At 25.3% G+C, this 13,024-nt stretch overlaps 1 protein-coding gene across 1 annotated transcript in view; it reads right to left on the bottom strand.

Moving 5' to 3' along the window:
• LOC100203004 (caspase-8) overlaps positions 1 to 13,024 on the bottom strand; it is a 38,816-nt gene that overhangs the window by 18,190 nt on the left and 7,602 nt on the right. Inside the window, exons 2-3 of the mRNA XM_065790772.1 lie at positions 7,993 to 8,181; positions 4,626 to 5,318 (exon numbers count right to left, since the gene is read on the bottom strand). Coding sequence (XP_065646844.1) covers positions 4,626 to 5,318; positions 7,993 to 8,181 — 882 coding nt within the window. The remainder of the gene's footprint in view (positions 1 to 4,625; positions 5,319 to 7,992; positions 8,182 to 13,024) is intronic.

Genomic DNA, 13,024 nt, shown 5'->3' with positions numbered 1-13,024 from the left:
TAGTGCTTATTTTGTGAATGGTAACACTTAGCTCATGTTTGATTTGACAGATAATTAGTTTTATCCTTCCGCTGAACGAATATGGTTGTGTATAAGCTTGAACAACGCTGGGAAATATTGCGACATTACTTTGAAAATCATGGTAATGTTGCAGAATGTGTGCGAAAATTGCGTACAGATTTTGGAAGAAGAGAAGCACCGTCAGCTCCATATGCTTGTTATCTTGTGAAAAAAGTGAAAGAATCTGGCATCCTCATCGATAAACCAAAGCGTGAAAAGCCAAAAACAGTGCGTATACCGGAGAATATTGCTGCTGTGGCAGAAAGTGTGCGTGAAGCGCCATCAACATCAATTCACCGTCATTCTCAACAACTGAACATTTCGGAGACATCATTGAGACGAATTTTGCATAAAGACCTTGATATGACGCCATACAAAATCCAATTGGTTCAGGAGTTGAAGCCAACTGACCATCCAATGCGTTTTCGCTTCGCTAAGTGGGCCTGCGATTGACTTACAGAAGATGCCGATTTTGCCAAAAAAATCATCTTTTCAGATGAAGCTCATTTTGATCTTGGCAGGTATGTAAACAAGCAAAATTGTCGCATTTGGGGCACAGAAAACCCGCACGCATACATTGAAAAGCTGATGCACCCAAAACGAGTCACTGTTTGGTGCGGATTTTAGTCCGAAGGCTTAATTGGGCTGTTTTTCTTCGAAAATGAGCAAGGAGTGGCCATTACAGTCAATGGCGTTTGTTATTGAGCCATGTTGAGCGAATTTTTGTTCACAAAAATTGAAGAGGAGGATATTGGCAACATTTGGTTTCAACAAGATGGCGCTACGTGCCACACAGCCGAAGCTACACTCAATGTTTTGCGCCCTGTTTTTGAAGATCGCATTATCAGCCGCAGAGCTGATGTTGTTTGACCACCTCGGAACTGCGATTTGACACCGTTGGACTATTATTTGTGGGGTGCCCTCAAAGATAAGTGTTACGCCGACAAGCCAGAGACAATTGACGCTTTAAAGGACAATATTCGTGAAGCCATTGGTGAAATACAGCTGTACACAATCGATAATGTGCTTAAAAATTGGACCGATCGTGTAGGCTACCGCATGGCCAGCCGAGGCAGCCATTTGAATGAAATTATTTTCCATTATTAACCGGAAGGATTGTACTTTCAAATAAAAAAAGACATTTAAAAAAATATTCAGTAGTTTTTTTTATAGCATTTTCAAAAAAAAAAAAGTTATTTGGCAGACCCGTTATATATATATATATATATATATATATATATATATATATATATATATATATATATATATATATATATATATATATATATATATATATATATATATATATATATATGTATATATATATATATATATAAATATATATATATATATATATCTATATATATATATATATATATATATATATATATATATATATATATATATATATATATATATATATATCTATATATATATATATCTATATATATATATATCTATATATATATATATATATATATATATATATATATATATATATATATATATATATATATATATATATATATATACATATATATATATATATATATATATATATATATATATATATATATATATATATATATATATATATATATATATATATATATATATATATATATATATATATATAAAAGAAAATTTCTTACAGAATAAAAATTATCTGGAATTGCTGATATAACTGCTTTAATAATAAATAAAATTTCTGCTTTTTATTAGATCTCAGCTTACATTTTTCACCCCATTCACACGAATCTGTTTTTCCCAGGAACATTTTTATAGCAATTTATTACTATTTATCATTAACTAATAATTGTATCTAAACAATCAACTTTGAACTTAACAATTGTAAAGTACACTAAAACAACACTGCACCGCCTAAAATATAATAAGATAATATATATATATATATATATATAATATATAATAAAAGTTCAGATATTCATCTATGCTCTGGAGAAAAAAAATTTATGTTTGCTTTGCTCTCAAGACGCCTAAAATAGGCTGATTATGGTCACTTTGAGGTTCTTTTTTTCTCAAATACCTTAAGTGCAAGGAATATAAATATTTTATATATAATACATTTCTCAATAGACAAACTAAATATATATAAAATACACTTTCTAATCTCAACAAATAAATTATGTATAAAATAAATGTGTTAATTTTTAAGAAACAAACTAAATATATATTTCTTTATCTCGATAAAGAAGTTATATATAAGATATTTAAAGGCTTTATTTATAACAAACAAAGCCTTTAAAACTTCAAAACAAAATCCACAAAACAAAAAAAAATTTCAAAAATTTCTTATGATAAAATCTCTGGTTACATATTCACTAAAAAAAGCTATGCAAAAGGTCAGGGTAAAAACATCAGTTTTTGCCATTTATCTGACAACATTTGTAAATATAATTATGTATAACTACATCTGTTCAACAACGTCTGTAAATACCCTAAGGTATAATAACATCTATTCAACAAAGTCTGAAACTTCATTGATATCTAACAACATCTACGTAAAAAGTATATTAATATTACAAATGTAGTTACATTTTTTCAATTATTTAAGTAAAACAACATCTGTGTAACTACATCTGGAGATTTTACAGATGTAGTTACATCTTTTCAACTATGTTAAGAAAAACTACATCTGTGGATTCAACTGATGTAGTTACATTGTTTCAGTTATATTAGGAATAACTACAGGATTTTTTTCAGACGTAATTACATCAGGAAAAAATTATTAAATAATAATGCATTATTTTTACCAGATGACGTTACATATATGATTGTTTTCAGATGTAATTAATGTAATCAGTAGAAAAATTCTCAGATTTAGTTACATCTTCCTAAAGATGTTGTTAGCAGTCATTGAATTTCCAGATGACATTGGACAAATGTTGTTAGAGTAAAAGAAAAAATACAGATGATCTTGAACTACTCCACAGATGTTGTTGGACAGATGCAGTAATCTTTTACTTATGTAAACATTAAAACCACTAAAAAAAAATGCTTAAATCTCATGTTGTTTACAAATTTTCTTGTGCTGTAATGCCAGTGTTATTGGAGAAACTTCCAGACATTTAACAACTTGATTTAATAAGTACCATGGGACTTATTAAACATCCCATATATATAAACATTTAATACCATTTATTAATTGTAAAAACTTGTCTAATTGTAATTAGTTTGATATGTTGGATACGGCTTCAACTAAACATAAATTAAAAGCAAAAAAAAGGATTTTCCCATTTAATGTGCTCCACATTAAATGGGAAAATCCTTCACTTAATAAACAAACTTTCCATTATAACATTAACCTATCTATTTAACTAAAATGACAGCTTATTTTGATTATATTGATTGGCTATTTACTGAGTCATTTTGTAATTATTTTATTGGTTTATTATGTATATTTTTTGTCCGTTTTTCAAAATAAGGATATTTTTTTTTATAAACAACACTTAAATTTTAGTTATTATTTTTTTTTATAACAATATTTTTAATTTAAAGATATTTAATAAAGATAAAGACATACAGCAATTTTTAATGTGGTTTTAAATTTAATTACAATGAGGTACTTTAAAATATACAACTGACGTAACTAAACTTTTATCGATGTAAATATCTTTATTTATTACATTTATTTGCATTATGCTTTTTCTTTATGCAACAAAATCTCACAACAAGGCCTGTGTTATAATGGAAAGTTTGTTTACTAGGTGAAGGATTTTCCAATTTAATATGGAGCGCTTTTTTTTACTTTTAATTTATGTTTAGTTAAAGTGGTATCCAAAATCTCAAATATATACATACATATATATATACATACATACATACATACATACATACATACATACATACATACATACATACATATATATATATATATATATATATATATATATATATATATATATATATATATATATATATATATATATATATATATATATATATATATATATTTGTCAGTCAATGTAGCAGCACTTTGTTGCGAGTCAGGCTATAAGATAGTCAATGAAACACTCCGCGCATGATTCACAGTAAAAAAAATAAAAAATAAAATATTTTATTAAAAAAAATAAAAATAAAACATTTTATTCAAATAAAAATAAAAAAATTGTTTATATTATTGAAAACATTCAGAATGTTTTAAACCATTCTGGTTAAATAAATTTGCGTTTTTGCCGTTTTAAAAAAAAATGATTAATTTGGAATTAAATTAATGGTTTTACTTTCTGACAACAACAAATGTTGGACGAAAGTTAAAAGTAATTAAAAGTGACGTATTTGTTGGCATTAGAATCATTTTTTTCCTTCCGTACTCCCAAATTCAACAATCTATTGAACTATATATATATATATATATATATATATATATATATATATATATATATATATATATATATATATATATATATATATATATATATATATATATATATATATATATATATATATATATATATATATATATATATATATATATATATATATATATATATAAATTATTAGGTTTTAAGCAAATTTACAAAAGTTGTTAAAAAAATAATTACCAGTAGGAGTAGCTACAGAAAAGCAGAAGTCTAAACTTTCATTTGGATTTGTTTCATTAAGAAAGCTATACTTTGGTGGAATTCTTTCAGCTCTAGTAAATGGAGAAAATAAAACTTCTTCCATTATATCAGCTTGAATAAAAAAGATTTTTGGTTTATTAAGCAGCCAATTAGTAGAACTTTTATTTATAGAAGTTTTCATTTCTTGGAACGTCACCTTCTTACCATCACTTCCATATACTCCATCTTTAAAACCGTGTGATAATATACAACACACAAAACAATCAATAGTTTCCATGTTTTTTTTATCATTAATTACCTTCAAAATGTTTTGAGCTTCTAAATTATGATGTTCAACAACTTCAAAATTCAACCATGAAAATGTATTACATAAGAGAATAACATCTTTCTCTGTACCAAACCGACTTTTTAATAACCTTCCATCCTCAGATTCGACTTCATAAAAAAAATTATTAGCAATAACAAGGCAAATTCCACATGGATGACTCTCCATAGCGTAAATACCATCTTGATTATTTATTTGAACTTCTTTAATATGCTCCTCATCCTGTCGAAGATTGTAAGATAATTGATTAAAAGCATATTGCAAAGGAGTATTTTGATTGTACACATCACTTGATATCTTAGGTTTTTCAGCATTTGATGACAAGAGAGAATTGTGCTTTGTTGAAACTATATTAATTTATAAAAAAAAAGTAAAATTTAAATAGAAAAGTAAACAGATATGAGTAGGGAAACAATACATAAAATTCATACTATAAAACATAAATTGTTATGAAGAAAACTATCAAATTATGTAAATATTTATTTTGTAATACTTCAAAAGCACATTCTAAAAGTTTGAAACTCATAGTATTTTCATTTATACTCATTTTACCTTAAAAAAGGTCTATTTGTATTATATATTTTTTATTTAAAATTCATGTTATATTTTTTATATATATATACATATATAAACATCATAATGATCAACAAGATTATCATCATCATTATCACCATCATCATCATCATCATCATCATCATCATCATCATCATCATCATCATCATCATCATCATCATCATCATCATCATCATCATCATCATCATCATCATCATCATCATCATCATCATCATCATTATCATCATCATTGTCATCATCCTCTGATCATCTTCTCCTTCGGCAAATACTACACCATATAAATACTAAAGTTTATATAAATACGAAAGGATATTGTATGCCATCATCTAAATAAATAGCAAGCATATATGTTTACATTCATAATATGTATGCATAAAGCGCATCTCAGAAGCTTTTATTCCTTCTGGACTAAATGTTTGGAAGCTTTTATTCCTACTCTTCAATTTTAAGTCAAACCTCATTCTACTCCACATTTTTCACTATCTTAAGCAGTTGCTTTATTAATCATTTATTTCACCTTTTTAACAAGAACATCTCTTTTAAGAACAAATGTAGTTTTATTCTTCCAAGAAGACAATGTAAAAGTTCCTGTCTGATATTAGGCTCTGTTATTCTCAGTTTACCATATCTTGTATTTTATCTCAGATGTTAGGTTCTAGAGACTTTTGGTTAGTTTTTAACAGTGTCATTAACTAAAGTAAGTCTAACATTTAATCTCTAATTCATAGGTCTGATATTTTTACTTCTCCCCAGAATAAAGCAGTATTATTTGCAAAAAAAATCTTTCTCTAATTTGACTCTTGCATGGTTGTACTCTTCCTGCCAGTTAAACAAATAAACCCATTGTTAAACATCCAAATCACTCTGGCTTTGGATGCTAAAGTTAATTCTCATTTAAACACTTCTACAGTTTGTACTCCAGACAAGATTTCTATCATAGTTTAAAAAAAGTGTTCTCCAGAACTCTATTCAATTTTTGAAAAATTTTAAAAAAGTGCTAAATAAGTGGTTCTAATTTTTCAAAACTCTAGAAAACACTTTGACCTCTCCAACTACAACTATCTACAACTGACCTCTACAACTATCCTACAATTAGTCTTCACTCTTTTATTAGTTTCTTTATATAAATATTTTGAGATTATCAAAATTATTTCTTTCTAACTGCAGTATTAAAGTTATCCTTGAAGGCCGACACTTTATTTATTTTACAAATAACTTTAAGGGTACCACAAGGTTCTATTTTTGCTTGTGTATTGTTTATTATCTACAAAATCGATCTTCGTGAAAATTTTATATCTAAAGTGGCTCTATTTGCTGACAACTCAACTTTATACTCTTGTCTTGACAATAAATCTTCACTTTTTGATTGCTTAGGACAAGGAGCTGATTTTTAATCTGATCTTTTTTCCGTAACAGCCTAAGGCTTGCAGTGGCTTATGGATTTAAACTCTGGACTTAAAATCCACAATTTATGTTAGTCAACAAAACTCATTTACTTACTGCAAAAAAGTATTGAAATAGTATTGGCATTCCTATATTAATGAATAAAAACCCTCTTACTCTCAGACAAAATCTAAAAGCACATTGTAAATGTAATTAGACCTGCTTTATCTGCTGATCTTGAGCCACACCCCATTGTTGTAAGATTGCATTTCTTTCTTTTTTCTACAAATACTATCATGGTCTATGCTCAAACGAGCTATTATCTCTATTACGATAAACCAAAACTTGTTCTTGCTTGTTTCTTATTTAACAAATTGCATCCTTTTACTGTATCTGTCCCTTCATGCTATAAAAACTTTTTATTATTCCAGTTTTTTTTCTTGAACATCAAAAAAACCGTTTAACTCTTATCCATCTTCATGTTTTTTTTCCTTTTTTATACAACCTACAACTTTTTAAGTCTTCAGTTAACCGTTTCCTATTATTTTAACTTATTCTCAATTTTAAAGTAACTCATAACTTAATAGTGGCTGCTTGTAATCTTGTTAGAAGTAAGTTAGAGTTTAAAAATATACAAACATATGCCAGTATTTAATAAGTAGTAAATGTAAGCATAAAATTATAATATATAAAGTATTACAAATTTTTTTATAGCACCGTTTATCAACCCCTGCTAAATCTTATAATTTTGCTAGGGTCGGATTTGCAAAAAGTCTCATTTTTAGCCAGGGATGGGGCCCCGGTCACTAATTACTTTAATACACATATTTTTATGTATACAAAAATTACCATAATGCAACAATATAATTATACAAACAATGTAACAAACAATATATTTTTCTATTAACACAAATAAAACATAGTTAAACAAAAATGAAATCTTATTTTAATATTAAAAACAACATCCTACTAATGTAAATGAAATAAAATCAAGAATATAAATTAGAACAAAATTTTTAATAGAAAACATGTAAAAAAAATTAAAAACTGTTAATAAAAACTAACGTAATTCTGAAGCCTTTCCAAACTCTGCATTCTCATTTATAAATGTCAAAACTCTTTTTGCAAGATCATTTCTCCCAATTGCCTCAAATACAGTGCGAAGATATCTTAAATCATATTTGTGTATAATTTGATTTTTCTCAAGTATTTCTATATAACAATGTGCATTATCAATTTTGTCAATAGCACCAGCTAAAAAAAAGCAAAATGTCTATATGAACTTTTAAAAATATAATCTTTTTACTGAGAGAAAATTTTTAACTATTATAAAAAAATAAAATAAAATAGCTGTTTAACATTTGTAAATTGGCAAACAAAGATTGATAACAATCAAGATTTATATATATATATATATATATATATATATATATATATATATATATATATATATATATATATATATATATATATATATATATATATTATATATATATATATATATATATATATATATATATATATATATATATATATATATATATATATATATATATATATATATATTGCGCGTTCATTCAGTTTAAATTAGAAAGCAGTTTTCTTTTTCGTACAAGGAAAGTTATATTCCAATCTATCTGTTAATAGTCATTACTATTAACAGATAGATTGGAATGTTTACTATTTTCAAAACGTATTTGTCCAAATGAGAATTAAAAATTTAAATTATAAAATTAAAACTTGATAGAATTTTGAAAAAGTTTAAAACATCAGGCATTAAACATTTTTAATAACAGATTTACTAAAATTTTAGTTATAACTTCCGTAATTTTAGTAATAACTTACTTTAGTAATAAGTTAAATAAAAATCTATAAATAATCTTTTTTTTAATTTTTAAGATGAATACTTTTTCAAAATAATTCAACTGTGAAAACTTGATTTGAAATAAATTTAAATTTTTGCTAACAGCTATAAAATAAATAAAACTACGCGATAATTTTTTAATTAAATAATTAGGCCACAGTAACATATTTCTTCTGGTTGGTAGACAAATGCATTAGCAAAAAAACCTAAGCTTTTTCGTCTAATTTTCCGGACTTCACATTAAAAAAAATTCAAACAAAAAATCGTACACCCTTTCACATCTACCTACTGGTACGCTTTTAGGTGACCCACTTCCCATACCTGAGTATGAAATTTATATGTGAGCCTATGGGAAATAATTTCCAACCCTGAATAATGCTCTCAAAGATTTGATGCAGAGCGAGCATAATTGCTCTTGTTAATAACATGTTTCAGTTTTACAAGTACAAAGTATCGCGTTGGGCAATTTTATTTATCACATGCACTGATATATATATATATATATATATATATATATATATATATATATATATATATATATATATATATATATATATATATATAATATATTAGGGTGCATTGAAAAACAGAATTTTTTTAAAATTGCTTTGTAATAGCTCTAAATATATGCTATATAATAAAATATCACTGAATTAACAAAAACTTTCAAAATTAAAATATTTTTAGAGTTGCTTCTAGTCCCTTGAACATTTTAGGGCCCCTAATATTCTGGGAAAAAAAAATTCTTCAAAAGTAGATCAACCTGGTACTCAAAAGCGGTAGTGGTGTAGTGGTAAAGCACTCGCTTCATAAGCGAGAGGTTCCGAGTTCCATCCCCACCACGTCCCTGGTAGTACCGCACTTAAATTGTTTCTCTGCGCAGCGGCCTTGTTTGTCAAGGTTCATCTTTCGGAGTTAAAGAGTTGAGAGAGGGTTATAACCACTATTAAGTAGCCTCCTCATCTGTAGTGGCCTTCTCGGCCTTGAGGAGGTGAATAACAAAATAAATAAAAAATAAAAAAAGAAGTGAAATTTTATAAAAAGTTCGAAAATAATAATTTTTTTACAAAAAATCTTTACAAAAAAAAATATTATCGAAAAACCTGTAAAAAGGCACTTTTTTTATTTTCAGTTGAAAAACCATAGTTATTATGCAATGAAATTCAAAATAATAATTTTTACATAAAACAAATATTATTTTCAAACATTTTATAAAATTTTGCTTCTTTTGAGTACCAGGTTGATCTACTTTTGAACATCAACCTGGTACTCAAAAGAAGCTTTTTTTTTTTCCCAAAATATTAGGGGCCCTAAAATGTTCAAGGGACTAGAGGCAACTCTAAAAATATTTTAATTTTGAAATTTTTTGTTAATTCAGTGATATTTTATTATATAGCATATATTTAGAGCTATTACAAGGCAATTTTAAAAAAATTCTGTTTTTCAATGCACCCTAATATATATATATGAGATGTATATATGAGTGATATATATATATATATATATATATATATATATATATATATATATATATATATATATATATAGATATATATGAGTGATATATATATGAGTGATATATATATAGCGCTTGTTTTAAAGCGTTAAGTTGCCGGCAGTTTACGTACGAATTACGTACGCCAAGAGCGATTTACACGAAGCAACTTTGATATTTTTTAACTTTTAAATTGGTCTATTAAGCGGTAAGATAAAAGAAGTAATTAATTTTACAAAAAACAACTTTGACGATTATGTAAAAAAGTCTAAATGACAATTATGTTGGATATATGCGCTATTTACTAATGAAAAAACTTAAGCTTTATTAAGCTTTTTTTATCAAAATATATAGTATGCTATATATTTTGATAAATAATAACAAATTAATAAAAAATCATTAATAAAATTGTTTATTGTTATTAGTAACAAAAAATAAGTTTATTCAATTTTTGCTTTGTATACAAAGTTACTAAATGAAACTTAAAAGAAAACCATAAAGAAAATATTTATAATTAAATGTTGCGATAAATTTTTTTATGTATCATTTTTTTTATTTAGCTAGCCCAAGTATATTTAATTATACAAGTTTTTATAGCAATAAAAAGAAATTCCTTAAACCTCTATTGAACAGTAAAAACAAGAGAATAACAAAAAACAAAAAAGTTATATTTTATATTATCGCTGTTTATGTTATTTTTATTTTTATTTTGTTTTATGGTAATGATCGATTGTTTTGCTTGAAAAGCCCAAATATTGAACGCAAACACGCTTGAAGCAAACCAATACAATATATATAATAAAAATAAGGTCTTGCAATGTCATACTTTATATAAAATATTTATTTATTCAAAATGTATTTATTTTTAACAGCAGCTTTACATAATCAACAGTTTATGCGCTATTCAAAAAGTGAACAGAAAAATCCTTAAAGTTTAAAAAAAAAATTGATTAAAAAGTTATTTAAATTATTCTTTTAATTTTTAATATGTTAAAGGTATGTGTAATATTCAGACTTTCCAATAAAGTTAGCACACAAACCGATCTTTACCCGTTTTATTCTTTAGTAGAAGATATATTTACTACTGAAGTTTTGTATTATCTCAAATATTATTAAATTTTTTGAAAATGTATTTTTTTTTATTTTTACTAAAAATTGTAGACGAATTCTAAGGCTGTATCAAATATTTGCAGAATACATACGTTTCGAACGTACAAAACTTGCTGTTAACAAATACAAATCACTGGTATAGTAAATAAATAAAATGTTAATTTTTTAATTTTTTACTCCCTCACTTTTTAAAAATAAAAAATTGTTTTTTAGTAGCAAAGCAGAAATTAAAAACTAAGATATAATAATAAAAAAAATCATACTTTAAATCATAAATTAATTTTTTAATGCATATATTAATGTTGAGAAAAAAAAAAGTTTGTGAAACATTTAAAAAAATTTAATATTTCATTTGATTATTTAATAATAATTTAAAAAATTTTAAGAAAAAAAACATTCCAATATAACATTTCTTTATTGTTTTTAGTTAATTGAGTTATTTTTTTTATGGTCGCGTTTTGCGAAAATTTATTATATTGCGGTAGTTTTGATGTCTTTAAAAAATAAAAAGATAAATAGAATTTTATGATGTCAAACTCACATTAAGCTAATGCATTAAGCTAATGCATTAAGCATTCGTTATTTAAAACAAGGCCTGATACTCCTTTGCGATTTCTCAGAAAATTATGAGTTTTTTGTACAAGACGAAGTACAAAGTTTTCACTGGAACAAAATTCAAGCTACATTGCATCCAACAGTAGTTTATTATAAAGTAAATAAAATCCTTAAATGTGATTCATTATGTCTCATTTCAGATGATTTGCTGCATGATGTAGATATGGTATATCATGTGATGAAGTTAACAACTGAACATATTAAAAGCAATACTTTTCATCAAATAGAAACTGTTAATTACTTTTCAGATGGGTGTGCTGGGCAGTACAAAAACTGCAAACACTTCATAAATAAATGTACAGTCTTTCTTTGCAACAAGTCATGGTAAATCACCCTGTGATGGTATTGCAGGCCTTGTTTTAAATAAAAAATGCTTAATGCATTAGGTTAACGCGATATTTGACACCATAAAACTCGCTTTATTTTGAAAACTTTTTTAAATTACAATAATATTAATTACTGCAGAAAGAGTTAAATGTTATTTAACAGCTTTTTTATTATTACTATAATGGAATGTTTATTTTCTTTTAATTTTTTAATATTGAATAAATAAAATCAATATTGCATTTTTAAAAATGTTTGATATTAACAAATTTTGTTCTTTTCTCGACATTTGCTTAAATGAATTGAAATATGTAAAAATTTTGAATTTTTAAAATAATTATTTCTTAAGTTTCAATTGCAGCTTTGCAACTACAAAATTGCAAAAATTGCAGCTTTGCAACTACAAATGATTTTTTATCTTAAAAAAATTAGAGAGTAATAAATAAAAAAATTACGCTAACTTATTTACTTTATTTATTAAGAGTTTATTAGTTTATTATTTTATTATTAAAATTATATCGCTGTATATATTGTTTATTAAAAAACAATCGCTGTGTTTTAACTGGCGCTATAAAAAAAAAGTTTAACTTACAATTTGTGCTAATTTTTGATGCAGCCGTTTATTTAAAATTTAATTTTCAGTTAAAAAAAATCTTTAGGAAGGAAAACTGAAAGAATCAATTGCGATA

Source organism: Hydra vulgaris, chromosome 02, assembly GCF_038396675.1.
Source record: "Hydra vulgaris chromosome 02, alternate assembly HydraT2T_AEP".
Classification (NCBI taxonomy): Eukaryota; Metazoa; Cnidaria; class Hydrozoa; order Anthoathecata; family Hydridae; genus Hydra; species Hydra vulgaris.
The sequence above is the reverse complement of the archived record's forward strand: the minus strand, read 5'-3'. Positions and strand labels throughout refer to the sequence as shown.